This window comes from Squalius cephalus, assembly GCF_949319135.1.
Source record: "Squalius cephalus genome assembly, chromosome: 12".
NCBI classification, from domain to species: Eukaryota; Metazoa; Chordata; class Actinopteri; order Cypriniformes; family Leuciscidae; genus Squalius; species Squalius cephalus.
Genome location: NC_137133.1, coordinates 37,513,852 through 37,541,321, shown reverse-complemented (window position 1 = coordinate 37,541,321; position 27,470 = coordinate 37,513,852). Strand labels below are relative to the sequence as shown.

At 34.6% G+C, this 27,470-nt stretch overlaps 2 protein-coding genes across 3 annotated transcripts in view; both read left to right on the top strand.

Annotated features, from left to right (window-relative positions):
- fdft1 (farnesyl-diphosphate farnesyltransferase 1) overlaps nucleotides 1–14,750 on the top strand; it is a 19,988-nt gene extending 5,238 nt beyond the window's left edge. For both annotated transcript variants that reach the window (XM_079888972.1, XM_079888971.1), the window contains 6 exons: nucleotides 5,362–5,545; nucleotides 7,458–7,586; nucleotides 9,584–9,775; nucleotides 11,423–11,599; nucleotides 12,514–12,666; nucleotides 14,323–14,750. In XM_079888972.1, the coding sequence (XP_079745098.1) occupies nucleotides 5,362–5,545; nucleotides 7,458–7,586; nucleotides 9,584–9,775; nucleotides 11,423–11,599; nucleotides 12,514–12,666; nucleotides 14,323–14,544 (1,057 nt within the window). In that variant the 3' untranslated portion in view covers nucleotides 14,545–14,750. The remainder of the gene's footprint in view (nucleotides 1–5,361; nucleotides 5,546–7,457; nucleotides 7,587–9,583; nucleotides 9,776–11,422; nucleotides 11,600–12,513; nucleotides 12,667–14,322) is intronic.
- Nucleotides 14,751–16,201: 1,451 nt separating this feature from the next.
- Nucleotides 16,202–25,987, top strand: ctsbb (cathepsin Bb). Its single transcript, XM_079888973.1, has 10 exons — nucleotides 16,202–16,343; nucleotides 17,203–17,326; nucleotides 17,426–17,511; nucleotides 19,423–19,537; nucleotides 21,311–21,426; nucleotides 22,691–22,776; nucleotides 23,572–23,715; nucleotides 23,781–23,897; nucleotides 25,004–25,132; nucleotides 25,615–25,987. The coding sequence occupies exons 1-10, from the start codon at nucleotides 16,336–16,338 to the stop codon at nucleotides 25,689–25,691; spliced, it is 1,002 nt and encodes a 333-aa protein (XP_079745099.1). The 5' UTR covers nucleotides 16,202–16,335; the 3' UTR covers nucleotides 25,692–25,987.
- Nucleotides 25,988–27,470: the final 1,483 nt, after the last annotated feature.

The window sequence follows — 27,470 nt, the reverse complement described above, 5'->3', positions numbered from 1 at the left end:
CTATGGAAGTCAATAGTGCCCCACAACTGTTTTTTTTTTTTTTTTTTTTTTTTTTTTTTAATGAATGTGTTGTATTTTAGTTCCATAACATTTTTGTATTTAACATCTTGTATTTTTAGGGGATTTTATGGTACTAAATTATATTTATGGAATAGTTCTGGGCAAGGGTGGAGCCAGACGATGTAAACATTCGAGGCTTAGCCCAAACCTAGGGGGGTCCGGGGGCATACTCCCCCGGGGAGATTTTTTTCCCATTTACGTCAGCAAAATGCACTATTTTTCAGGCTGCTTTAGATAATAGAATGCCTAAAAAATCTATACACTATCTGGGAAAATGATGATAGTTACTCAGTAAAAATTTTTTTTTTTAAATCACCCAGTAGAGCCTACAAACTATTTTGTATTTAATTGTTCTGTAGTGAATCCAAAACACCAAAAATGTTAAGGATGACTCATTTTCACCCCTGGCAACTAAAAACAGGCAACCATTATCTGACTATTTTTAAGTTAGCCTACATAGGTAAAATTGGAATTTGGTGTAAACATCATAACATCATATCATTACATTGTCCGCGGTTCGTCTGACGCTGCTTCTGAATCTCTCTCCGGCCGGTGTGGTTTACTGTTAGTGTCCGTATAAAAAACTTTGTTATATCCATATTAACTTCAGCCGGTTAGCCAGTAAGCTCGTTACGACGCCGGTGAAACATACAACAGCCCGCCAGCCCCTGATAACAACGACGAAGAAGAAGATTTATATTCTTCTTCGTTAGTTTTTATTGGCAGCAGTGATGCAGCAGATGCGCGATGCATTACCGTCCGCCACCACGCACGGTAGCTTTTGTTTCATTTTTTGCCGCTCCAGTCAGAAAGACTGAGAGGAAATAAAACAAAGTTGAAGTTATTTTAAAAAACCTAAAAGATTCTGGGCTTTTGACAAAACATTCTGGGCTTAAAGGGTAACTAAACCCTGAACCAACTTTTTTTAGTTAATGATCTGTAAGAATGGGGCTTTATTAGTGCTGTTCATTGATTCGAGTAACTTTTTTGACATTTGCGTATAAAGTGTTTTAATTCTACAATATATGGTGTAAAAACGTCTGAGTGCTGCCCTCTTCAGGTTGAACGGTGGCTACTGCAGTTGAATTTTCCTATTGGATGTTGCGGTGGCACGTGACGTAAGCAGGTTCCAGCTCACCACGCCCTCCCTTGGTACGAGCTCACCACGCCCTTGGATGAGCTAGCGTAGATTTATCTGTATTTAGTACAGTGGTAGGTACCTACCTTGGCCAGGGCTCACTTGTAAATGAGATATTTATCTCAATGTGATTATTTCCCTGGTTAAATAAAGGTTTAATAAAAAAAAATAAAAAAAAGGTGTAGTGTTGCTGGTTGCAACAACACTGTTGGACTGCATAGCTTTCCAGCAGACTTGGAAATTAGGCGCCAGTGGTTGCATGCACTTGGCCTGGAAGACCGTGAGTGTGCAACCTGCATTTTACGCGAGATTGCTTCTGTAACGCAATAGAGGTGGAAATGGGCTTCTCCACACAGCTCGCACTGAACAGCGACACAGTGCCAAACGCTGCTACTCCTGCATGGACTCCACCACCGCAGCAGCGTCTTGATGTGAGTGATCTTATATATATCACAATTTATGGTTAGGCTAAAGTTAATCCTCTGGGGTCGACAAACGCGCCAGCGCATTTTGCTGGATTTTTTCACATAGCGGCAAAATATGAAAATGCCTAGAGAGAGCGCGCGCTATTGACATCAACTCTATAAAACTCATCAGATGCATGTACTTTACGTTGTCTTGCGACCCCTGTCACTCTCCATTTTAGAGAGTCTGACAGCAGGTCTCAGGTGCACGCCCCCCCGCTCACGGTTCGTCCCCTGTATCTCCGCTGGGCACTGCCCACTTTTCTAGCATTTTTCAAATATTGCCAGTGGGTGGAGTCAGGCTCTGACCAGGGGTTTAGTTACCCTTTAAGCCCAATTAGCCACCCCCCCGCTCCGCCCCTGGTTCTGGAGCCGTATTCACAAAGAATTTTAAGGCTAAAAGTAGCTCCTAACTGGCGAATTTAGGAGTAACTCCTAAAAATAATGGGCGTGTCACTCGTAACTTTAGGACTCCTAATTTTTTTGACTAAGAGTAATTCACGAAGCATTTTAGCCCTAAAAGTAGCACCTAAGCCTGGGACAGCTTAAAAGAAGTCTCACTAAGACCTATTCACAAACCGCTTTTTGTGGCATTTCACGCTGCGATGTTTTGAAATGCGTATGCGGCGCTACAGGAGCTTCCAATCGCGAGGGAACAATTCTGCATTGTAGGCATAATGCAATAACGCCACCAACAACAACCAAAACTAGGCTACTCATTGCATGTAAACTAATTGTAACGTTTCATTGTGAATCAAATTAAAATGTTCTTCTCTTTGCAAACGTAGGCAGAGGCATATAGTGACAGATTAATTCAATAATGTTGCAAAGATATTGCATCAATCCATATGTTTCATTAGGCTACTAGGCTATTTGTTTTGCCTTACTCTTTATTCATTTAGGCTATTTATTCAGTTATTCATCATCTTCCGTCCTTCGCACTGCTTGTGTAGCGCACGCATTCTCAGACCTGTCACCTGTCACTCATCATCGTAGGGGAGGTGTTTGGAATCATTCCCGCATTACAGTCATCAGCCAATCAAGGTGGTCACTTCAGTCAAGCTCGTGCACGAGTAATGACGTCATCCATAGCAACGAAGACTCACTCTTAGTTTAGGAGTTGTCATTTTTCTTTACTAAGAGTAGGTCTGAAAGGCGTTGTGAATAACTTTTAAGAGAAAACTCCTAGCTAAAATATTTTAGTGCGATTTAGGAGTACTCCTAGTGGTAAGATAAAATGCTTTGTGAATACGGCCCCTGATCTATTTATCATTATCTGTTAATCATATTTTGAGCATAGACCTGAAAATGAAATTTCTGTCACCCACGAGTTGTGCCAAATCTGCATGAATTTCTTCACAAAGGAGGATATTTTTTGAAGATATTTTGACTTCCATAGTATTTTTTTTCCTACTTTGGAAGTCACTGTGTATAATTATTTTGTATATATAAATACACACACACATGCATGTATATATTTAAGAAAAATGTGTTATTTATATATAAAATATTTATATTTATATAATATAAATTATGTATAAATATATATACAGGTATATACATGCAAATATTTATTACATATACCGGTATACATGCATGTTACACAACTGTTTGTTTGTTGTTGTTTTTTGTTTTTTTTAAATGAATGTGCTATATTTTAGTTCGATACTATTTTTATTTAGCCTAACATTTTGTATTTTTAGGGGATTTTATGGTACTAAACTATAGTTATGGAATAGTTCTGATCCATTTATTATCTGTTAATCACTTTTTGTGCGTAGACCTGGGGCCGTATTCACAAAGCATTTTATCTTACCACTAGGAGTACTCCTAAATCGCACTAAAAGATTTTAGCTAGGAGTTTTCTCTTAGAAGTTATTCACAACGCCTTTCAGACCTACTCTTAGTAAAGAAAAATGACAACTCCTAAACTAAGAGTGAGTCTTCGTTGCTATGGATGACGTCATTACTCGTGCACGAGCTTGACTGAAGTGACCACCTTGATTGGCTGATGATTGTAACGCGGGAATGATTCCAAACACCTCCCCTACGATGATGAGTGACAGGTGACAGCTCTGAGAATGCGTGCGCTACACAAGCAGTGTGAAGGACGGAAGATGATGAATAACTGAATAAATAGCCTAAATGAATAAAGAGTAAGGCAAAACAAATAGCCTAGTAGCCTAATGAAACATATGGATTGATGCAATATCTTTGCAACATTATTGAATTAATCTGTCACTATATGCCTCTGCCTACGTTTGCAAAGAGAAGAACATTTTAATTTGATTCACAATGAAACGTTACAAATAGTTTACATGCAATGAGTAGCCTAGTTTTGGTTGTTGTTGGTGGCGTTATTGCATCCCTAGTTATGCCTACAATGCAGAATTGTTCCCTCGCGATTGGAAGCTCCTGTAGCGCCGCATACGCATTTCAAAACATCGCAACGTGAAATGACACAAAAAGCGGTTTGTGAATAGGTCTTAGTGAGTTAGGAGTCCTCTCGACTTCTTTTAAGCTGTCCCAGGCTTAGGTGCTACTTTTAGGGCTAAAATGCTTCGTGAATTACTCTTAGTCAAAAAAATTAGGAGTCCTAAAGTTACGAGTGACACGCCCATTATTTTTAAGAGTTGCTCCTAAATTCGCCAGTTAGGAGCTACTTTTAGCCTTAAAATTCTTTGTGAATACGGCCCCTGAAAATTAAATTTCTAACTTAAACTGTCATAGATCTTGAATTCTTTGAAACACAGTCTTTTAATAAAGAAGACACTTTTTATTGCTGAAACAGATTATTGCTGAAGTTGAAAAATTAAAAAAAAAGTGAAACATAAAAGTTTAATTTTATTATAATGAAAAATGCATAAAAATACTATTTATTTTTTTTAATTTTATGTTAAAAATATATATTTTCCAAAATCATGTTTTACTCTAAATCTGTGTGAAAATCAAAGCCATAAATCTAAGCAAGTTCTGCCCCAAATTTGAGGTTGATATCTCAAACTTGAGCTTTCAGTGAGACGTTCTCTGGGCGCAGTACCGAACGCTTCCACTAGAGGACAGTTATTCCATCGAACTGCACCAATGTGACTTTATTTTTATTTTCATGACCATTTAACCTTTTTGAATCATGTCCATGATTTTCTTTGTGTTCACATAGCAAGTGTCAAAATATTTACTAAGTTTCGTACCATTCCGATGAAGTAAAAAACGTAAAATCTTTCAGTAAAAAATGAGCACCATTTTTTAAGTTACTCGAGATCACCTAGTCTTTTTCTCTGTGTCCCAAACAATGATGCATATAAAACATAACCTTCATAGTAAATAAGCTCTATAACTAGCATTGAAGACCCTCTGAAACATCAGTCATGTACGGTGTGTTTCTGAAGCGTCTGCGGGGTCAGCCGAGGGTCACCGATGCATCTGTCGTGTTTTCATCAGTTGCTCAGGATAGATCTGCACTTCTGCTTGATGCACAGTCCGTGTTGTTTATAAATGCAATGCAAATCTCATTCTTGACTCCCCTGCAGGGTTTGATATTAACACGCGCCAAATGCGGGTAATAATCAGCTGAGGTGGGAAGAAACGCTGTCAAATCAATAACTTAAAAATTTAGTTGCCAAATTGGCCGGTGAGTGAAAAGTTAATATCAAACCCTCCTCCCCTGGATATTGAATTGTTCTTCAATGTGTCACTCAGGCATGCCGTGTGTATTTTCTACCTGGTTCTGCGAGCCCTGGACACCGTGGAGGACGACATGACCATCCCGCTGGAGAAGAAGGTCCCGATGCTGCACGACTTCCACTCGTTCCTCTACCAGCCCGAGTGGAGCTTCACCGAGAGCCGGGAGAAAGACCGGCAGGTCCTGGAGGATTTCCCCACGGTCAGTCTCACACAATCATCATGTGACACCACAATATCAACATCAAAATGTGAGGAATTCGGTTTTGCATGAAGAATGTGAGGCCTGTTTTAGGACCATATCATTTTAAATATAGGATGTATATAGCACTAATACATAAATGTGTGTGTATATATACATACAAAATATAAATATTATGATAATATTATTATTATTATTATTAAACACACATAAATGTGTGTATATACTGTATATATATATATATATATATATATATATATATTAGTGGTGGGCCGTTATCGGCGTTAACGCGCTGCGTTATAAAAACAATTTTTTAAATATTTTTATATAAAAAAAATATCGCCGTTAATCTATTCTCCAAGTTGGGTTGAGAGCTGGCTCAAGCTACACAAGCTATGATGACGCAATCTACCCGCGGCCGCGAGGTACACCCGGCTGCAACGCATCATATTCGTCGTCATCTTAAGTAAACACGGCTGAAAGTGAAAGCTGGTGTAAAAGATCGGTGCAACATCCATTATTTGGACTTGGTTCGGATTTAAGCCGTCCGACGTAGACTGTGTGGTGTAACAGTTCGGTAAGTTAACACACGACTAATCCGTTCTACCACCTCAAATTCAAAACGAAACATATCACTGAATACCAGCGCGCGCGTATTATTCCCAATATATCTTAGTGAGTGGTGTAGCACATAATCTCTTTTTATTAAAAGCGCCCGATTTTAAGAATCGTTGTTGTGTTTCTTTTTAACTGAAAAGACATCAGTTAGACAATATTCTCATTTTAAATTTGGGGTTTCATAAGCTCCAAGCCATAATAAACATTAGACCTACTTAAGTCTCTGCAGCTAGTGTACTTACATTTTATTTATCTGCAAAATTATGTTGTATACTTACAGTTTTGCACAATATATGTTCTCAAAACTACATACACCCTTTCAAAAAAAAACAAAAAAAAAACAACCTTTTAGCAGTTGTTTAGCAGGGTCTGTGTAACCTGTTCTGAAATGGTTTTATTATAATATCGTTATCGCAAGAGGCTGCAATGTATATCACAATATGGATTTTAGGCCATATCGCCCATCCCTAATTGATATCCTATAGTAGTTGATAATAACATAGGCCTACCTAATGTTGCCTACGGACGGTAACAGTACAGTAGTAACCTTTTACAGTCTATGAGTAGAACAGCTTTCTCAAGCAGTTTGTGATGCATTGTGGAAACAGGAGATGAGCCCCTGGTCTAATGCGCCACCTGGCTTGAGAAACCCGTTCTCAAAGACTTACTTTTATAGTCATTATTTGGGTAGCACACATATTCTGAATGCCTTCGGCAGAATTCAAATGAGCCATTTTAATCTAGATTAATCTAGATTAAAAAAATTAATCTATGCCCACCTCTAATATATATATGTATCTATGTGTGTGTATGTGTGTATATATATTTATATATATGTATATGTGTGTTTAATAATATATTATTATGATATGTTTTATAAAGTTATTTTATTCTGCACAAGAAGGACCATTTATGTATAAATATATTAACTTTTAAATAAGACATCAGAGCCTATAGCAAAAAACTAAATTAAATCTTAAAAAGAATTTAAAAGCACATTTTAATCATCTACATTTTGACTAAGAACAATTTAATAAAAAATATAATTTTAAAATAATTTATTTAGAATATAATTCATTTAAACCCCAGTTTCCTGTGACTCACTAAAACCAGTAAATAATCAGTGGAAAATGTGTTTTTTATTTTATTTAAATTTTTTTTACTTGAACTTTCCTTTTTCACATTTTTCTTTGTTTTATTGTTTACGGTCCTGATGCCTTTGCATTTTTAAGCGTAAACTAGATTCTTTGTTTATGTTTGAGTACACATTTATTATTATCATTATTCTCTTCAGATTTCAGTGGAGTTCAGGAATTTGGGCCAAGAGTATCGGGACGTCATTTCAGACATCTGTCACCGGATGGGCGCAGGAATGGCTGAATTCCTGGAGAAGAAAGTCGCTTCAATGAAGGAGTGGGACAAAGTAAACTTCACACCGTCTCACATGCGCGTTTGGCAGTGTGTTTGACGTCTATCCATACGCATGTAGATTTATACACACATAACTCAGCAAACCAAGAAGCAGAAGTGCTTTCACTGTCATCCTAAAGCATTTCTGCATGCAATATTTGTATAATGTAACAACTTAAAATTTGCTTAAAATTCCAAGGACCAAGTTAAGCCAGAAAGGGGATTGTGCATTTGCGGTAGTAGCGCTAAGACTTTGGAATAGCTTACCATTACAGCTTTACATACCATTACATGTGTTAGGGACGCTGACTCTGAACATGTTTTTAAAGTACAATTTAAGACACATTTGTTTGCCATGAACTATTCTTCTTTTTGATGATAATTTTTATTATTTTTACTCTATTACTATTCTACTATTTTGTCTATTTTACTGAGATGATGTAAAGTACATTGGTCAACATGTGTGTTGCTGGGTTGTATACCGGTTCATACCGAATACCAGTGTTTATTTTTGTTATGATAGTAATTTTTAATATACCGCAATACCGGAGTATGACGCTTTAACAACGTTGGGAACGCGGTGCGACACTGTTTGAGAGGGTCTTTTCACTGTAACTGTGGTGATGCACAGATGTGTGTGTGTGTGTGTGTGTGTTACTAAACGTGACGGTGAAGATGGATAGGTTAAACTATAATCGATAGCTGTCAAATTATATTGTTTCCCACACATTGGTTCACAATATCAACACAGCCTTTTGGAAAATATATTTCTGGTTGGCTTTGACATCGTTGAATAAACATGAGAATTTCACGTTTCAATTTTCAAACGTTTCCATTACAGATTTGCGCAAAACTTTTGCAATTTTTTTCTAAATGTCGACAAAAAACTATTGCGAAATGACGGCGTTTCCATTAACCGATGTTATGCGACTAAAACTTAATTTTTCCTCTCACGATAAGTAAAATCATTCCAAAAACACGGTAACGGACGTTGGTGGGTTTATGTACTATATCCCACAATCCCAACCACTGCACTGGCCATCATTATTAATGGAAGGAGATGTATGTGTTTTTTCCAAGCATTAATGCTAAGGAACCACCCTTATTATAATTGTGAGCGGCACATGAGGTGTTTCTGGGTGTTTCTCCCTCATTTCTGCTTCAAGCTCTTGATTGTGGCATTTATTTGAGGTTTAGAATCCATTATTCCTGTAATTATTTTGTCTTTTATGAATTTAATAAAGAGCTCTGTCTCGTATTCTGTACAAACAAACCACGTCATCTACGTCAGGTGACTGTAAATGCGCAAAAACTGTTTCCATTGCAGTTTTGCGAAATATTTCTTTTTCGAATTGCCTGAAAAACCACATCATGTGAGCGTAAAAACTTTTTTTTGCGATAAATGGCCATTTTTGCGAAATTGACGTGTTTCCATTGGGCGTATTTTCAATTCGCAATTTCAATTTGCGCAATTTGAAGGGGAATGGAAACGCAGCTAATGTCAAAACGCGGCGCGGGGGTTTTTATATGAATGTTTGAAGGGAAATGACCGTCTTTAGGAAAGTTTCGATGTTATTTTCATGTAATCTTTCTTTATCTTTCCTGATAAAGCCGCATTTATGAGCCGTTACCGAGGAAACCGCTGTTTCTGCCGCTCCTACAGCGCCTCCTGCTGGTAGCTCTTTATAAACAGCCTTGCAAACCTGTATTAATACTAGTGTGGATTTTTTTCTACAATATCCACTCATGACAGTAAAATAGGGCATTCTAAGTCAATCTACTGCAGTATCTCCTCTCTCAATCAGTAGAAGATGTGATTAACACCCAGTCATGCTTGAAAAAAATAATACTGTCATATACTGTGAAACCGGGATAATTTAGAAAAATACTGTGATATGGATTTTTGGTCATACCGCCCAGCACTAACATAATGTTGTAAACATCTGTCCCGCTGTGTATAAATGCTTTTAGCATAAATCAGCCGGTTAATGTCCCTGTTTTCCCCTTCAGTACTGTCATTATGTGGCGGGTCTGGTGGGGATCGGACTGTCCCGACTGTTCTCCGCGTCCCAGCTGGAGGACGCTGAGGTGGGCCGGGACACAGAGCTGGCAAACTCCATGGGTCTGTTCCTCCAGAAGACCAACATCATCAGGGACTATCTGGAGGACCAGCAGCAGGGACGGGCCTTCTGGCCACAGGAGGTACATGCAGCTTTAATTTAAAGGGGTCATCGGATGCAAAATTCACTTTTATATGGTGTTTGCATATAAATGTGTCTTTACAGTGTGTGGACACAACCACCATATAATGAAAAAAATCCATTCACTCCTTTTTTTGTAATCCTCAAAAAGCCTAAACGATCTCAATAGTCAAGCCGTTTGGATTTTCTGAGCAATATGATGTCATATTGCTCCGCCCAAGACCACTGACAGACTGTCCCGTATTAGCATATTTCCCATATTAGCATATTTCCGACCTCAGCCATTTGTATACTGTCTGCCAAGGCAGCACTTTAAGTGTCTTGTGTCGACACGCCCCACGAGCGAGCAGTTGCTCATTATCATTTAAAGAGACATGCACCGAAACGGGTCTCTGTGAACAGAGCTGTTTTACACAACCGTTGAGGAATTTTAACCAAAGTTTGTTACAAACTTTACATTTAGACCTTAAAGAATCATTCCAACTTGTGGGAAATGGGCATCCGATGACCCCTTTAACAGACAAACTTTTATTTTAAAAATATATAAAATTACCACTATAACCAGTAGATGGCGGCAGAGGACCACTTATTGATTTATTAGCCATTTCCATTAATATAATTATACATAAGACACTAAATGTACATAATTGATAACAAAAACTAATAAGAAACATGAATTTTATTTCTAGTAATTACATTTTTTTTTTTTTTTGTGATTTTGATTTTTGTTAACAATAATATAATTACGGGTATACATAAGACACTAACATACACAATTACAAAAACTAACAAGAAACATAATTATTAAAAATCAAATATAGTGTCACGCAGTAAATTGTGAAAAAGTCAGTTTAATTGGACTGCAAACAGTTTACGGTTATTTACTGTAAATTAAAAGATGACAGTTCGTATTTGCTTCCAAAATCTGCACATTTAACACTATTTTACAATAAAATTACATAATCTCCCTTTATTTCACTGTATATTGGGGGTGTAACGATTCCCTCATGTCACGATTCGATATATCTCATGATACGATATTATTGCGATACTTCAAGACATATGAGAAAAGGTTAACAGAAAATGTACTGTTGATTTAAATGCTAAATTTGGCGTTAAATTGTGTGTGTAAATGAATAGTCTTGGACTTGGTGCTGGAAACCCAAAGCTCAGGACAATAGAGGCACCAGAATACAAATATTCTTGATTCTAAATCTGAAAATATAGAATTATTTAGACAAATATGCTTTCACTGTCACTGACTAGATATATTTAAAATAACGTAAGCCACTTTTAACTGGTAACAGACATTTGGCATTATCAGGACCCACAAATATTCCCCCATTGCATTATTATACATTATATTCAACATTATATATAGTAGTTTAATGTAGTACTGACACTAAAAACTCTGAAAACTTGAATTTTTTCTCACACAAAAATTTTCATTTTGGGTGAATTATACACGATACATATTATCACTATCCACAATACATATTGGTGCATTTTTGTATTGCGATATATAGTGACACCCCTACTGTGTATGGTAAAGGAACTTACTGTTAACCAGCTTATTTTAGCGTAGCATTTTTACAGTTTTTTACTGTTAAAACGTGGTTTATTATTAATGGTTGTTTCTGTGCTGCAGGCCTGGAGTCAGTTTGCGTCCCGTCTGGAGGATTTTGCCCAGCCTCAAAACCTGAGCTCTGCCCTGTCCTGCCTCAACCTGCTGGTGACTGACGCCCTCCGCCACGTCCCTGATGTCATCGCATACCTGTCCCGCCTCCGCAACCAGAGCGTCTTCAACTTCTGTGCCATTCCTCAGGTGAGACACTTCATTCCTCAAGTGAGACGCTTCATTCCTGACTCTAATCAGCCCTATTTTCTGCTGAACACTGAACCTACATCTGTTTATGTCAAGTTTAATGCTGTTATAAACACACACAGGGATAGTGAGCACATCTTACATCACATTATCTAATGCTATCAGGGTGCGGATTGATAGAAATGAACATAAAAATTGCACACAGATGAATGTGCGGTTTTAAAAACTGAATTTGCATTGCCATATTGCCGTTCACACAGAATGCATTTGTTTTCCACTTGATGTTGTTAAGTAAATCTAAAACTAAAAATGCTAAAAACTGAAATAAAATAGAATATTAAAAAAATTATTTCAGTTAAATGCAAAGGCAAAATTTCAAATTTATTTAATTTACTAAAAGTAAAACTGAAATAAATGAATTAATAAAAACAAAATATATGTATTTAAAAAAAACTAAAACAAATAAAAATGACAAAAACGCAAACAAAATTATTAAAACTAACTAAAATTCAAATGAAAACTAAAACAAATTCAAAATAGAATGTGAAAATTGTAAACTTATTTTATTTGAGTTGCGAAGGCAAAGTGTTTAATATTTGTTTAGTTTAGATTGATGTGCTAAAATGACTGAAATAATAAACATGAATAAAATAAAAAGTCATTAAAAAACTTTTATGTAATAAAATTAAAGGAACATTTAAAAATAATAACTAATTCAAAATATGAATAAATGCTAAGATAGTATGGTAATGTAGTTGTAGTATAGCACTAAAACAACACAAAATGGTGTCTAGTTGTTGCAAAGTTACTTATAGTTAGTAGAATGTCTAAAGTGGACTATCGAAATAAAGTGCTACCATGTATATTTGCTGTGAAGTTTGAGCATGTTCTGTTGCTGTTGTTCCTCCGGCCAGGTGATGGCGATAGCGACTCTGTCTGCGTGCTACAACAATCCTCAGGTGTTTCAGGGTGTGGTGAAGATCCGGAAGGGTCAGGCGGTGACGCTCATGATGCAGGCCACAAACATGGGTGCCGTTCAGAGCATCATCGCACAGTACAGTCAGGAGGTGCGTACTTTACTTATCCTTCTGTGCCTATTATTTCTCTCTCTCTCTCTCTCTCTCTCTATATATATATATATATATATAACAGTATCATTATTTCTGTGTTACAGTAATTCATATTATCACAGAAGTACTGGGATAAAAGTGTATAGTTCAGATATAAACACTGATGTCTGCGGTAAAGATCAAAATAGAGTAAATCACCTTTTAAAAGTGACTTGAAGCTTCAAATGAAGATTGTATCATTACATCGTTACACCAGTAGGTGGCGACCAGAGACCGTTAAAACGTGTTTGACATTGAATCATTCGTTCAAGAGATTCGAAAAAATAATAAATAATTCATTAACAATTTTTAAATAAACTGCAGCGATCAACATTTAGTCAGAACCTCTAATAATTTACATGTTATTTTGTTTAGTTAAAGGGGTCATATAATGCCATTTTTGTACAAGTTATTATGATTCTTTAGGGTCTAAATGAAAAGTTTGTAATACACTTTAATTAAAAATTCTCATTAGTATTGTAAGAAAACACTCATTTTACCTGGTCAAAAACAGCTCTGTTTTCAGCACGCCGTTTCAGTGCATGTGTCTTTAAATGATAATGAGCTTTGCTCGCCCCGCCCCTCTGTTCTGTGCGTACACCGTTTGTAATAATAACACAATAACCATAACGCGTTGTTCATTATAAACGTGGGATTATGAATTATATTGAGAACGTTGTACATAGAAAGCATGCCGTAATGTACCCTGAGTGTAAACAGCCGCATTCATCGTGAAGCGTGCAGCGATTTGCAAAGATTAATATAGAGGTTAATATAAAGGTTAATAAAACATTCACTCACTTCAGTTCTCCTGGAGGTGCAGCAGGAACACGAATAGTTGGTACCGATCCTTTTTTCAGGAGCAGCTTCTTAGCAAAACCAGCTTTATACTGACCCTCGTGTGTAAAGCAGTCTGGTGTGGGAAATGATTCGCGCAAACATGAAAGCATTGACGTTGATCGTGGGGAATATTCCCTTCGAGAACAAACTCAGCCACTGCGTCTTCAACGGTTCGGATTTAGGAACATCAACATGATGCTGTGTTCCTTATTACACCCAAGAACACACACCACAATCACTTAGACGCCATTCTGCTCATAGACAGTGCTCCAGCGTATCAACAATGCAGACTATGATTGACAGCTCGCTCAGGGCGGGTCTTTGTCGAAACGCTGCTGACAATCAACAATCGTGGGAGGGGCGTCCGATCTTGTGACGGCTCGATTTGAGATGGGGGAAAACAAGGAGATTAAAAAAAAAACACTGGATGGATTTTTATCATTATATGATGGTTGTGTACAGGCACTGCCAACACACATTTCAGTACAATCAACTTGTAAAAGTTCATGTACCATTATATGACCCCTTTAAAATCATGGAAGAATCTTGATCTCTATTTAAAATCTATCCAGAATCATGTAGCTCTAATATATATCATGTATGTATGTAATTTATTTTTCTTTATTTTTTGTCTAAGTTTGTTTTCATTATGTTATAGTTATGATATGTTGTTAAATGTTTAATATGTGTCTGCCGTGTAATATCCGGTGATGCTGATATGGCAATAAACTCAAATACACCTATTAATCCTGTAATCCCGTCGTTCCCCCACAGATCCTGCAGAAAGTCTCCATCACGGACCCGTCCCGGGAGCAAACGCTGTGTGTCCTGAATCTGATCGGGGAGAAGAGTGTGTCCCGAGCAGCGCTGACGCCCCGAGCGCATCACATCTCTCCGGTGTGTGTGTCGGCAGCGATGATCCTGGCGGCCCTCAGCTGGCAGTACCTGAACGCCACCGCGGGGCCACCAGGGGGCGCCGACATGCAGGGACACTGACACACACACACACACACACACACACACACACCTGCCCAAACAAGAGGACTGAATAAAAGGCTTGAGTTCGGGAGTCCAAGCTTGTTTTCTGTTAGGTGAATCTCACAAACACATGTCCAGGTCGTGTTTCACCTCATAATCAAGCGAGGAGAAATAAGAAATCAGATTTTGCTTTGAGAAAATTAAGCCTATTACAATTTCTGACTTTTATAATAAATACAATAAAAATATAATATTTTTATAAATATGAATAATATATAAATAATAATGTTATATATATATATTTATGTAGCATAACATTTTTTAAAACTACATACACATGCATACATATACTTCAAATATAAATAATATATATAAATTAAAATATATAAGGATATGTATGCGTGTGAATATGTAGTTTTTATATATGTAATTTATTTATGCTACATATACATAAAACTGGAAAAATAACGGATTGTATATATTTAAGCTATATATATGACCATGCATATATATACATATATATATATATATATATATATATATGTGTGTATGTACATGTATATTATAACTTGTTTGTAAAATATATATATATATATATATAATACACACACACACACACACAAACAATTTATAACATACATGTACAGTGTATAGTAAGATTTGTATAAATTGTCATATATAGTTTAAATATATAATGTCTGTGTTTTTTCATCTGTTTATGGGATGAAATATGACCTGTCTGACCTTGAGATTCATCCGGTTGCAGTAAACGCATCTCTGACGGACATTATTATGCATTTGAGACTCGAGTGTGTGATTTCTGTGACACGGAGGATTTTGTTGATTTCCTGTGTTTTTTTTTTTGTGTTTTTTTGCTTGTTCCATCAGACCATCCTAAACGTCAAGCTCACGGGCAGAAAAACATTTTCATTGCGATTATAAAATTCATAATCTGTCATTTAGACAGATTGGTTTTGTTTTAATTACATGCAGGCTTTCAAGCGGTTGCATTCTGACGATTAAAAACCCTTCATCGCACGAAACCCGTCATATTTCACCACAAAATCGAAGAAAAAAGCCTAATTTTGGGACTATTATATTTTGCTGCATTGTAAAGTATTATAATGCATTATTTTCATTGCACAATTTCTCAGTGCTGATTTTCTCAGTTGTTGGATTTATATAAATAAAATAAAACAAATGAAAAAAAAAAAAATAATGATGAATATAATGTCAGTCTTAAAGACTTTTTTCCCCTCTTGATTATGGGGTGAAAGTGACCCAGACGTGGTTTTGACAGGTTTGAAGTGGTTTTGAAGAGTGAGATCATGTGTTTTGATGGTTTTGCACATGAATTGGTCCATTTTTCAGTGGGTCAGTTTGAATATTCATTCAGTCACTGCGAACGAAGCAACGAACCAAAACATGTGACTGTGAAGTGTCCTTAATATACAGCTTTTATGTGGAAAAGCTCGCAAGAACTGTACATACCAACATTCAGTGTATTTAGCATTGCTATGTAATGTGGGAGTTTGGTTTGTAAATAAATTTAGAGATATTAAATATATGAATGTCTCATTTGCTTCATTGATGCATGTTTGAGTGTTGTGGAGACGTGTGTGTGATGTTGCACCTGCAGACATAAACACTTTCTCTGCTTTAGACCTTTGCTTGTCTTGTGACGGCTGTTAGAGCACCTGACCGTCGCTCACATGATGTTTTACTGAACCGGGGGCTTTAAACAGAGTGAATCTCACATCTTGTGGCTTTGGTGAATCTTCAGCTCGAGAGACAGAGGAACAGAATCTGATGCTCAGGTAAACTCTGTTCTTACAATATTAGTATCTTGAATGGTTTGAAAAATAATGTGGCATGAAATGTTCTGAAATTTTATCCGAGACATTTTTATGTAAGTGTAGCATAATTGTTTAGAACTTTTATAGACTAGATAGTGTTAATAAAATATATAATTATATGTATTTATGTAAATTTATTTAAATGTAATCGAATTTAAATGTTTAATTAGTCTTTTATTCACATATTGTATTGCAATGAAAATTTAACAAATTTTAATAAAAAAAATATATAAATAATATATTTTGTGTTGCATTTTAATTTAGATTGTGTGTAATTTAAATGTTTTATATTTTTCATTAATAATGTCTTAATCAAATATTGCAATGAAACTAACAAGTTTTTATTTTAAAAATTCAGAATAATTTTACATGCGTTTTTTTTTTTTTTTTTGGATTTGGATTTGATCTCATTTAAATATATTTTATAATTTTAATTATGAATAGTCTTAATATTTTATTCACATGAATATTACAAACATGGTTAATCAAATATTGCAATAAAATTGTAACAATTTTTAATAAAAAAAATATATTTTATGAGTTATATTTAAATTTTATATTTTTAAGTAATAATGTCTTAATTTTTTATTAGTCTTATTCTGACATTTTTATTCACATAAAAATTAGAGTCATGGTTAATCAAATATTACAATGAAATTAAAACAAGTTTTAGAAGAAATCAAAATAAGTATTTTATGTGTTTTATTTGTATCTAATTTAAAATACGTTTTATATTTTTAATTAATATTGTATTTTTTTACATATTTAACATCAATGCTAAATTTCACTCCACAGCAATAACTCTGCTGTATTTCCTCAGGATGTGGCGTGTGTGTGTCGTGTGTGTGTGTGCTCTGCTGTCCGTCACCTGTGGCCGCCCACATCTCTCCACAGGGTCACATGACATGATCAACATCATCAACACGGCCCAGACCACGTGGACGGTAGGAGGGGTTTGGTTTTTCTGCTCTGTTTGAAGGACTGATGCACCTGCTTATCCTCCTGTCTTCTGTCTTCTGTCTTCCTCTTTCGGTTCTTCTCAGGCGGGTGTGAATTTCCAGAATGTGCCGTCGAGATTTCTGAAGTCCCTCTGTGGGACCCTGATGAACGGCCCCCGACTGCCTGACACGTGAGTCTAAAACTGAGGAGAAACAAGACCAATTTATGATTTAGCATCACCTCAGGAAATGAATTCTGTCATAAAACAGCAATAAATGCAATTAATCTGCATGCTAAAATGCTTTGATCTGTGTTTATTTAAAGTTCAGTGGGTTGAAAAGCATCTGCCACATGCATGTGTGTAAAGTTGTTAACATTTGCATTTGTATACATCTGAGTTTCACACACACACAGTCATTTTAATGGGTAGTCACTGACACTGACATGGGTAATGCGTTCTAAAATAAAATGCATTAATAGACTAATTAAACAAATCATTAAAAACTAAATTCTCATTATAGTATGAAAAAAAATGTTAAAGTACTAATATATTATGGCAATATTTATTGTACAAACTTTAATTTATGCTGATTTGCAAAACAATAATATAAATAAATAACAATGAGAAATGACAAAAATTGCACTGCATAAAATAAATGAGAACAATTATTTAAAAAATGGTTTAAAAAATTGCACTATGGTATATAAATAAATAACAACAATGAGAAATAATGACAAAAATGCACTGCATTAAATAAATAAAAATAAGTAATAATGACAAAAATTGCACTAAATTAAATAAAAAAATACAAATTAAAAAATAACAATGAGAAATAATGACAAATCGCACTAAAATAAATTAGAGATGCACCGATATGAACATTTTGGCCGATACCGATAACCGATAATTCTTTATATTTGAAAACCGATATATTGACCGATAAATCTAAATCCAAAATTTTTATATAATTTTTGAGAGCATGGTTACAAAAACAAATGTCTCACAAATAAAAGCCATGATTCTCATTATAATTTGATGACAGATTTGCTCTTATGAGACATGTTGCATTAAACATATTTTCCTTTTTCAAAGTGATTTCAATCATATTTCAAGCAATTCAAATCCATCATGTTGAACAGTCGCATCTGAAGAGTCTCAGCTGAAGGAAATAGTACAGTATTTATCGGATTTAATAGATCGGCAAAGTTTTCTTATCGGACCGATAACAATAACATCAAATAGAACATTTATCAGCCGATACCGATATGGTGGCCGATATATCCTGCATCCCTACAATAAATCAATCAATCAATCAATCAATCAATCAATCAATAAATAAATAACAATGAAAAATATTGACAAAAATTTTGCTATATTACATAAATAAATAAATAAATAAGAAATAATGACAACATTGCTCTACAATAAATACATAAGTAACAATGAGAAATAATGACAAAAATTGCTCTTCATGAAATAAAAATGAGAATTTAGGGGATTAAATGTGCAAAATAATGTCACAATGAAAAAATGCTCTTAAAAATGGGCTTGATTTTCTTTATTTAAAACATATTTTCTTAATTACATCTACATTTTATGCATTTATACAAAGCAACTTACAAAAAAGAGGAACAAAAGCATTAAGTCAAAGAACCAACAGTATTTGAAACAAACAATGCCAGGATTATCAGACAAACCACAAAAAAAACTACAATGTTTTTGTGGAAAGTGGGGGTACACTTAATTTTAAGGTGTCATTGTTACAGTGTAATTATATATTTAAGTACTGAGTAATAATAATTAACTACATGTACTTACTATAGGGTTAGGGTAGGATTAGGGTTTGGTTGAGGGTTAGTTGCATGTAATTATGCATAATTTACTGTTATTACTATGGTAAGTACATGTAAGATATGTAACAAGGACACTGTAAAATAAAGTGTAACCGAAAGTGGTTTGAAAGGGTTTAATATCTGAATAAAAAGTGATTCAGCATAAAGAACAGATTTTCCTCAGTGTGAGTGTGTGTGTGTGTGTGTGTGTGTGTGTGTGTGTGTGTGTGTGTGTGTGTGTGTGTGTGTGTGTTTTCTGCGTCTGCAGGGTGAAACACGCCGCCGACGTGAATCTTCCGGACAGTTTCGACCCGCGGGCCGAGTGGCCGTACTGTAAAAGCCTCGGGCAGATCCGGGATCAGGGGTCCTGCGGCTCCTGCTGGGTAAACATTCGTACACGTGTGTGTGTGTGTGTGTGTGTGTGTGTGTGTGTGACGCTATGTATACATTAATCCGTATACATTTGATAACACCGCTCTCCGTCCGCACAGGCGTTTTTTTCAGGCGTTTTTCAAAAGTTTCTCATCCACACTGAAAAAAACGCTAAAGATTAAAGTCGAAATATTTCCAGATTAAAGTCGAAATATTTCCAGATTAAAGTCGAAATATTTCCAGATTAAAGTCGAAATATTTCCAGATTAAAGTCAAAATATTTAATATTTCCAGATTAAAGTAGAAATATTTTGAGATTAAATTCGAAATATTTAATATTTCCAGATTAAATTCGAAATATTTCGAGATTAAAGTCGAAATATTTCGAGATTAAAGTCGAAATATTGAATATTTCCAGATTAAAGTCGAAATATTTAATATTTCCAGATTAAAGTAGAAATATTTTGAGATTAAATTAGAAATATTTAATATTTCCAGATTAAAGTCGAAATATTTCCAGATTAAAGTCGAAATATTTAATATTTCCAGATTAAATTAGAAATATTTAATATTTCCAGATTAAAGTAGAAATATTTTGAGATTAAATTCGAAATATTTAATATTTCCAGATTAAAGTAGAAATATTTGAGATTAAAGTAGAAATATTTCCAGATTAAAGTAGAAATATTTAATATTTCCAGATTAAATTCGAAATATTTAATATTTCCAGATTAAAGTAGAAATATTTTGAGATTAAAGTCGAAATATTTCCATATTAAAGTCGAAACATTTCCAGATTAAAGTCGAAATATTTAATATTTCCAGATTAAAGTAGAAATATTTAATATTTCCAGATTAAAGTAGAAATATTTTGAGATTAAATTCGAAATATTTAATATTTCCAGATTAAAGTAGAAATATTTCCAGATTAAAGTAGAAATATTTCCAGATTAAAGTAGAAATATTTAATATTTCCAGATTAAAGTCGAAATATTTAATATTTCCAGATTAAAGTCGAAATGTTTAATATTTCCAGATTAAAGTAGAAATATTTCGAGATAACTCAAGATTTCGAGTTACTTTTTCACATTTATTGACTGACAGCTCATGTTGAGAGAAAGTGAGGTGGTGTGTGTGCGTGTGTGTGTGTGTGTGTGTGTGTGTGTGTGTGTGATATGATAGTTATTGTAGTTCTAGACTAAATGTGAACATGCAATTACTCATCTCACTTGCACAAAAACATTCAGTATCCCTCAAAATGAATAAAAACAGTAAAATGCAATCTCAGAATTTTACACACAACTTTTATAATTAACTATATTAAATTACACAAAAATACTTGATGTATTTAATCTCACTTTATTTACCAATGTCTTTGCTGCAGACCTTCAAGATCTACTTCAACCATACTAATAAGCAAAAATCACTTTAGATTTAGAAGTAAGAGGTTAGTTTCAGCGGCGCCCTCTACTGTACAGGAGTAAACATGCGTTTCCTTCAGCCTGAGGATTATTCACTTCACTTTTGCTGTGAAAGGGCCTTTACATTTACCAAAAATAGAACTTTTTATCTTGTTATTAAAACAAACAAGCAAGCCCAGCCCAGCTGAGAAAAAGTAACGCAAAAGCAACGTAACGCAGTACTTTTTATAATTAGTGCTGCGTTACATTACTTTTTGCATGACTTTTTCTCACTTCTTCTTATTTCTCACTCATTTTTGTATTGTAGTGCAATGCCATTATTTCTCTGTGTTATTCCTGTAGTGATGTGTGTTGTGTGTGCAGGCGTTCGGTGCGGCGGAAGCCATGTCTGACCGCATCTGCATCCACAGTAAAGGAAAGGTTTCTGTGGAGATCTCGGCTGAAGATCTGCTGTCCTGCTGTGAGGAGTGCGGCTTCGGGTGTGTGTCCTCAGCAACACACACACACACCGTTCAACAGCTGTAGTCATGGTTATAAATTATGGTTATAGTTATAGTCAGGGTTATGGTTATGGTTATAGTTATGGTTATGGTTTTAGTTATGGTTATAGATATGGTTATAGTTATAGTTATGGTTATAGTTATAGTTATAGTTATGGTTATGGTTTTAGTTATGGTTATAGTTATGGTTATAGTTATGGTTTTGGTTATGGTTATGGTTATAGTTATGGTTATAGTTATGGTTTTGGTTATGGTTATGGTTATGGTTCTAGTTATGGTTATAGTTATAGTTATGGTTTTAGTTATGGTTATAGTTATAGTTTTAGTTATGGTTATAGTTATGGTTATAGTTATGGTTATGGTTATGGTTATGGTTATAGTTATGGTTATAGTTATGGTTTTAGTTATGGTTATGGTTATAGTTATGGTTATAGTTATGGTTATAGTTATAGTTATGGTTATAGTTATGGTTATAGTTTTAGTTTTAGTTATGGTTATGGTTATAGTTATGGTTATGTTTATAGTTATGGTTTTAGTTATGGTTATAGTTATGGTTATGGTTATGGTTATAGTTATGGTTATGGTTTTAGTTATGGTTATGGTTATAGTTATGGTTATGGTTATAGTTATGGTTATAGTTATAGTTATAGTTTTAGTTATGGTTATGGTTATAGTTATGGTTATGGTTTTAGTTATGGTTATGGTTATAGTTATGGTTATGGTTCTAGTTATGGTTTTAGTTATGGTTATAGTTATAGTTATGGTTATGGTTATAGTTATGGTTATGGTTTTAGTTATGGTTATGGTTCTAGTTATGGTTATGGTTCTAGTTATGGTTATGATTATGGTTATGGTTATAGTTATGGTTATGGTTATAGTTATGGTTATAGTTATAGTTATAGTTAGGGTTATGGTTATGGTTATGGTTATGGTTATAGTTATAGTTATGGTTATGGTTTTAGTTATGGTTATGGTTCTAGTTATGGTTATGGTTCTAGTTATGGTTATGGTTATGGTTATAGTTATGGTTATAGTTAGGGTTATGGTTATAGTTATAGTTATAGTTATGGTTATGGTTCTAGTTATGGTTATGATTATGGTTATGGTTATAGTTATGGTTATGGTTATAGTTATGGTTATGGTTACAGTTATAGTTATAGTTAGGGTTATGGTTATAGTTATAGTTATAGTTATGGTTTAACATCTGAGTAGAAACATCTGTAACATCTGTGCTGATTCTCAGGTGTTCTGGAGGTTATCCGGCAGAAGCGTGGGATTACTGGACTAAATCCGGCCTGGTGACCGGAGGACTTTATGGATCCAACGTGGGTGAGTCTGGATCTTTACAGTATAATAATAAAGAATAACTGTACTGAGGCTCATCAACTTCATTCTGCTGGATTTACGTTAGTTTTACATTACAGTTTCATTTGTCAAATCTGCAGTAACATCATCTAGTATGGTGGCATGAACATTATGATAAATATCTCCTTTTGTGTTCTGCAAAAAAAGTGTGAGATGAGTCACAGGTCACATCCTATAAAACTATGAAACTTTGGTACAATAATATGGTTGAACAGAATATTGAAATAAATAAATAAAAATACATTAAAATGTAACTTTAAAACAAACAAAAATAATAAATAAAATAACAAAATATTAAAATTAAACAAAATATTAAATAAATAATAAAATGGCAAACATTTAATTTATTAAGTAAAATTAAACAAAAATAATACAATAAAATATTACAATAAATAAAAAATAATAAAATAACAAAATATTAAAATTAAACAAAATAATAAAATAAAAACAAACAAAATAAAATAAATAATAAAATACAATAACATTGATAAGAAATAACAAAAATAAAATTATAAAATTATAGAATATTAAAATAAATATAAAATTAATTAAATTAAACTTTGAATAAAATAAATAAATATTAAAATAAATAAAAATATAACAAAATAAGAAACTAACAAAACATTAAGATAAAATAATAAAATGTTAAAATACATACATTTAAATGAAAAAAGTTAAAATAAATACAAATAAAATAAAATATTAAAATAAAAATAATACTACTAATAAAATAAATGAGGTCTTTCTGCACATGTCTAGGCTGCAGACCCTACAGCATCGCCCCCTGTGAGCATCATGTGAACGGCACGCGTCCGCCGTGTTCAGGAGAGCAGGACACCCCGCAGTGTGACGCCGCCTGTATCCCGCAGTACAGCGTCCCCTACACACACGACAAACACTTCGGTGAGTTCCTGCTGCTTCATCTCCTCTGTCTCTATAACTCTGACTGACTCCGTCGCCCCCTGCAGGCTATAAAGCGTACAACCTTCCCTCGGACCCCAAGCAGATCATGACTGAACTTTACAACAACGGCCCGGTGGAAGCGGCCTTCACCGTCTATGAGGACTTCCTGCTCTACAAGACGGGTCAGAACCACACGCTTTAAAGGGATAGTTCACACAAAAATGAAAATTAGCCCATGATTTACTCACCCCGAAGTCATCATAGGTGTAAATGACATTCTTCTGTCAGACGAATACAATCAGAGTTATATTAAAAAATGTCCTGGCTCTTCCAAGCTTTATAATGGCAGTGAATGACTGTTTCTGTTATGTCCATAAGTTAAGTCCATAAAAGTGCACTTTTATGATGGATAGATCATCTGCTAAATGACTAAATGGATAGATGCACTTTTATGATGCACTTTTATGATGGATAGATGCACTTTTATGATGGATAGATGCACTTTTATGATGGATAGATGCACTTTTATGATGGATAGATGCACTTTTATGATGGATAGATGCACTTTTATGATGGACAGATGCACTTTTATGATGGACAGATGCACTTTTATGATGAATAGAAGCACTTTTATGATGGATAGATGATGGATAGATGCACTTATGATGGATAGATGCACTTTTATGACTGATAGATGCACTTTTATGATGGATAGATGCACTTTTATGATGGATAGATGCACTTTTATGATGGATAGATGCACTTTTATGATGAATATATGCACTTTTATGATGGATAGATGCACTTTTATGATGGATAGATGCACTTTTATGATGGACAGATGCACTTTTATGATGGACAGATGCACTTTTATGATGGATAGATGCACTTTTATCATGGATAGATGCACTTTTATGATGGATAGATGCACTTTTATGATGGATAGATGCACTTTTATGATGGACAGATGCACTTTTATGATGGATAGATGCACTTTTATGATGGATAGATGCACTTTTATGATGGATAGATGCACTTTTATGATGGATAGATGCACTTTTATGATGGATAGATGCACTTTTCTGGACTTCATAACAGAAACAGTCATTCACTGCCATTATAAAGAGCCAGGACATTTTTTTATATAACTCTGATTGTGTTCATCTGACAGAAGAATGTCATACACACCTATGATGACTTCAGGGTGAGTAGATCATGTGTGAACTCTCCGTTTCATGTTTTTAGCCATCATCTGCAGAGCTTCTGTGTGACTGTGTTGATCTCTCAGGGGTGTACCAGCACGTGACCGGGTCTGTCCTGGGAGGCCATGCGGTGAAGATCCTGGGCTGGGGAGAGGAGAAGGGAACGCCATTCTGGCTCGTGGCCAACTCCTGGAACACCGACTGGGGAGACAACGGTGAGACTGAGCCGGACACAAACAGGATATTTTTAATCATTTATTTATTTATTATTAAAACTAGGTATAATAATTATCATTTATAATAATTACAATAATTTATTTTTTTTAAATACATTAATGTAATTATTTTGAAGGATAATGATTATACATTATTTTAATAATATTGTATATTTTATATAGTTTCTTATATATATTATTAAAACTATGTATAATAATTATATATATATATATATATATATATATATATATATATATATATATATATATATATATATATATATATATTATATAATAGTTTCATATCCTCTAAGAAACTATTTTCTGATATAATATTTTGTGGAAATAATGATACTATGATTTTATATATGTATTAATTTTTATTTTATTATTTTTATTTAATATGTAATAATTATAATTTATAATAATTTGAGAACTTTATGATTGTAAATGTGAGATGTGACCTGTTTTGTCTTTGTCAGGGTATTTTAAGATCCTGCGGGGCCGAGATGAGTGTGGCATTGAGAGTGAGATGGTGGCTGGTGTTCCTCAGCTCTGAACCGGCTTTTACATCATCACTTCACCGGAAACCAGAAGCGGAAATAAAACTGTGTCTGTGTCTCATGCTTAATGCATTCTGAAATAATATACAACAATTGATTAAAAGCAGTTACGATAATGTGAAAAAATAAAGACATATCATTTACATTTTATATTATGGTAATGTTTATTGTACAGCCTTTAATTTATGATGATGTTCACTACATAGTATTACAGTGATCTGAATTGAGAGTAGTGGAGCGGCTAAGTGATATAATCGTTCAGTTTATGATACAAGCATGAAAATTGGCATGAGCAGTCTCCATGGGTCACTTGACAAGAAAATTGTCCGAGCCACTTGAAATTTCAAGATTTTTCATTTTTCAAGATGGCCGACACCTTAGTGGAGCATTTAAGTGATATAGTGGTTTATTTGGTGATACAAGCATGAAAATTGGCATGAGCAGTCTCTGTGGGTCACTAGACAATAAGCCACCCACAGCTACTTGAAATTTCAAGATGGCGGCCATTTTTCAAGATGGCCACCACCTTAGTGGAGCAATTAGGCTCATGGCAATTTTCATGCCAAATAAACCACTATATCACTTAACTGCTCCACTAAGGTGTCGGCCATCTTGAAAAATGGCCGCCATCTTGAAATTTCAAGTGGCTCGGACAATTTTCTTGTCAAGTGACCCATGGAGACTGCTCATGCCAATTTTCACGCTTGTATCATAAACTGAACGATTCTGCCAAACATAAGCACTTAGCCGCTCCACTATAGTAATTAAGACTAATGAGAATGTGGATTGTGTTTCACCCGGTGGATGTTTGTGGTACTGCGCCTGAACAAACCCTCACAGCAAACTCAATAGACTTCAAATTTGGAACAACTTGGCTTTGATTTGATTTAGGTTCCAATTTGTCCAATGAAATGTAATATAATTAGGGTTAGGGTTAATTTTTTTTTACATTTGCTTTATAATAAACTTCTATATAGCATTCTCATTCTTAGAAGTTCTTTCACTTTAGGAACAATTTGAAGTGTCTTTTTTTAGTTTAGTAGGTCTAAACTAAGCTTTCATGAATTACAACCGTTTAAGTTTGTATTTAAGTGCATTTTCACGTCTGTTCAAAAAGGAGGTTAAGACATTTCTCCTTAAAGTCCCCCTGTAGTCGATCATTTTATCCCTTAAAACTCATCTTTGATCACCAAAATGACATATTTAAATGTTTTTTTCCTTGAAAAAGAATAATTCTTCATGCCTTAAAATATCTTGAATGTAACTCGACACTCTTGCCTCATTTAGTATGTGCGGTTCTATGAATATGCAAATGAGCCCCGCCTCCACTCACTCACTCTGCTCAGAGATCCACTGGTTGACGATCACACGTTGATCTGATTGGTTACAAGGTAGTTTGTGACGTCAGAAACACCAGCGATTTCAAAGTGTGTTTTTGAGACTGTCTTTGGTTCACTGCAGTTTTAAGGAGGAAATACTCAGCAATGCTGTCGACTTATGAATTTACACATTAAAAATACCACATATAAACTACATTAAAAGCTGGACTTTCACCACAGGGGGACTTCAATATCTGATATGTTTAAATGCATATCAAATAGGCTATTCATGAATATGTTCATATTGAGGAGTGTGTGTTTATTATACAGCACGTCAATCAGGACGTGACCTTCATAAATCCCACATGTAAGACCTAGATCATGCCAGCACCAACCAAACTCAACCAACGCTTCACACGCTTTCATTTTTAATATTCAAAACAAATTATAAGCAGG

Bases quoted from the DNA above. Each gene is read 5' to 3' on its own strand.
- ctsbb (XM_079888973.1), top strand. The intron at 19,538-21,310 runs GTAAACATTCGT...TTGTGTGTGCAG, and splicing joins GGTCCTGCGGCTCCTGCTGG to GCGTTCGGTGCGGCGGAAGC. The intron at 22,777-23,571 runs GTGAGTCTGGAT...GCACATGTCTAG, and splicing joins ACTTTATGGATCCAACGTGG to GCTGCAGACCCTACAGCATC.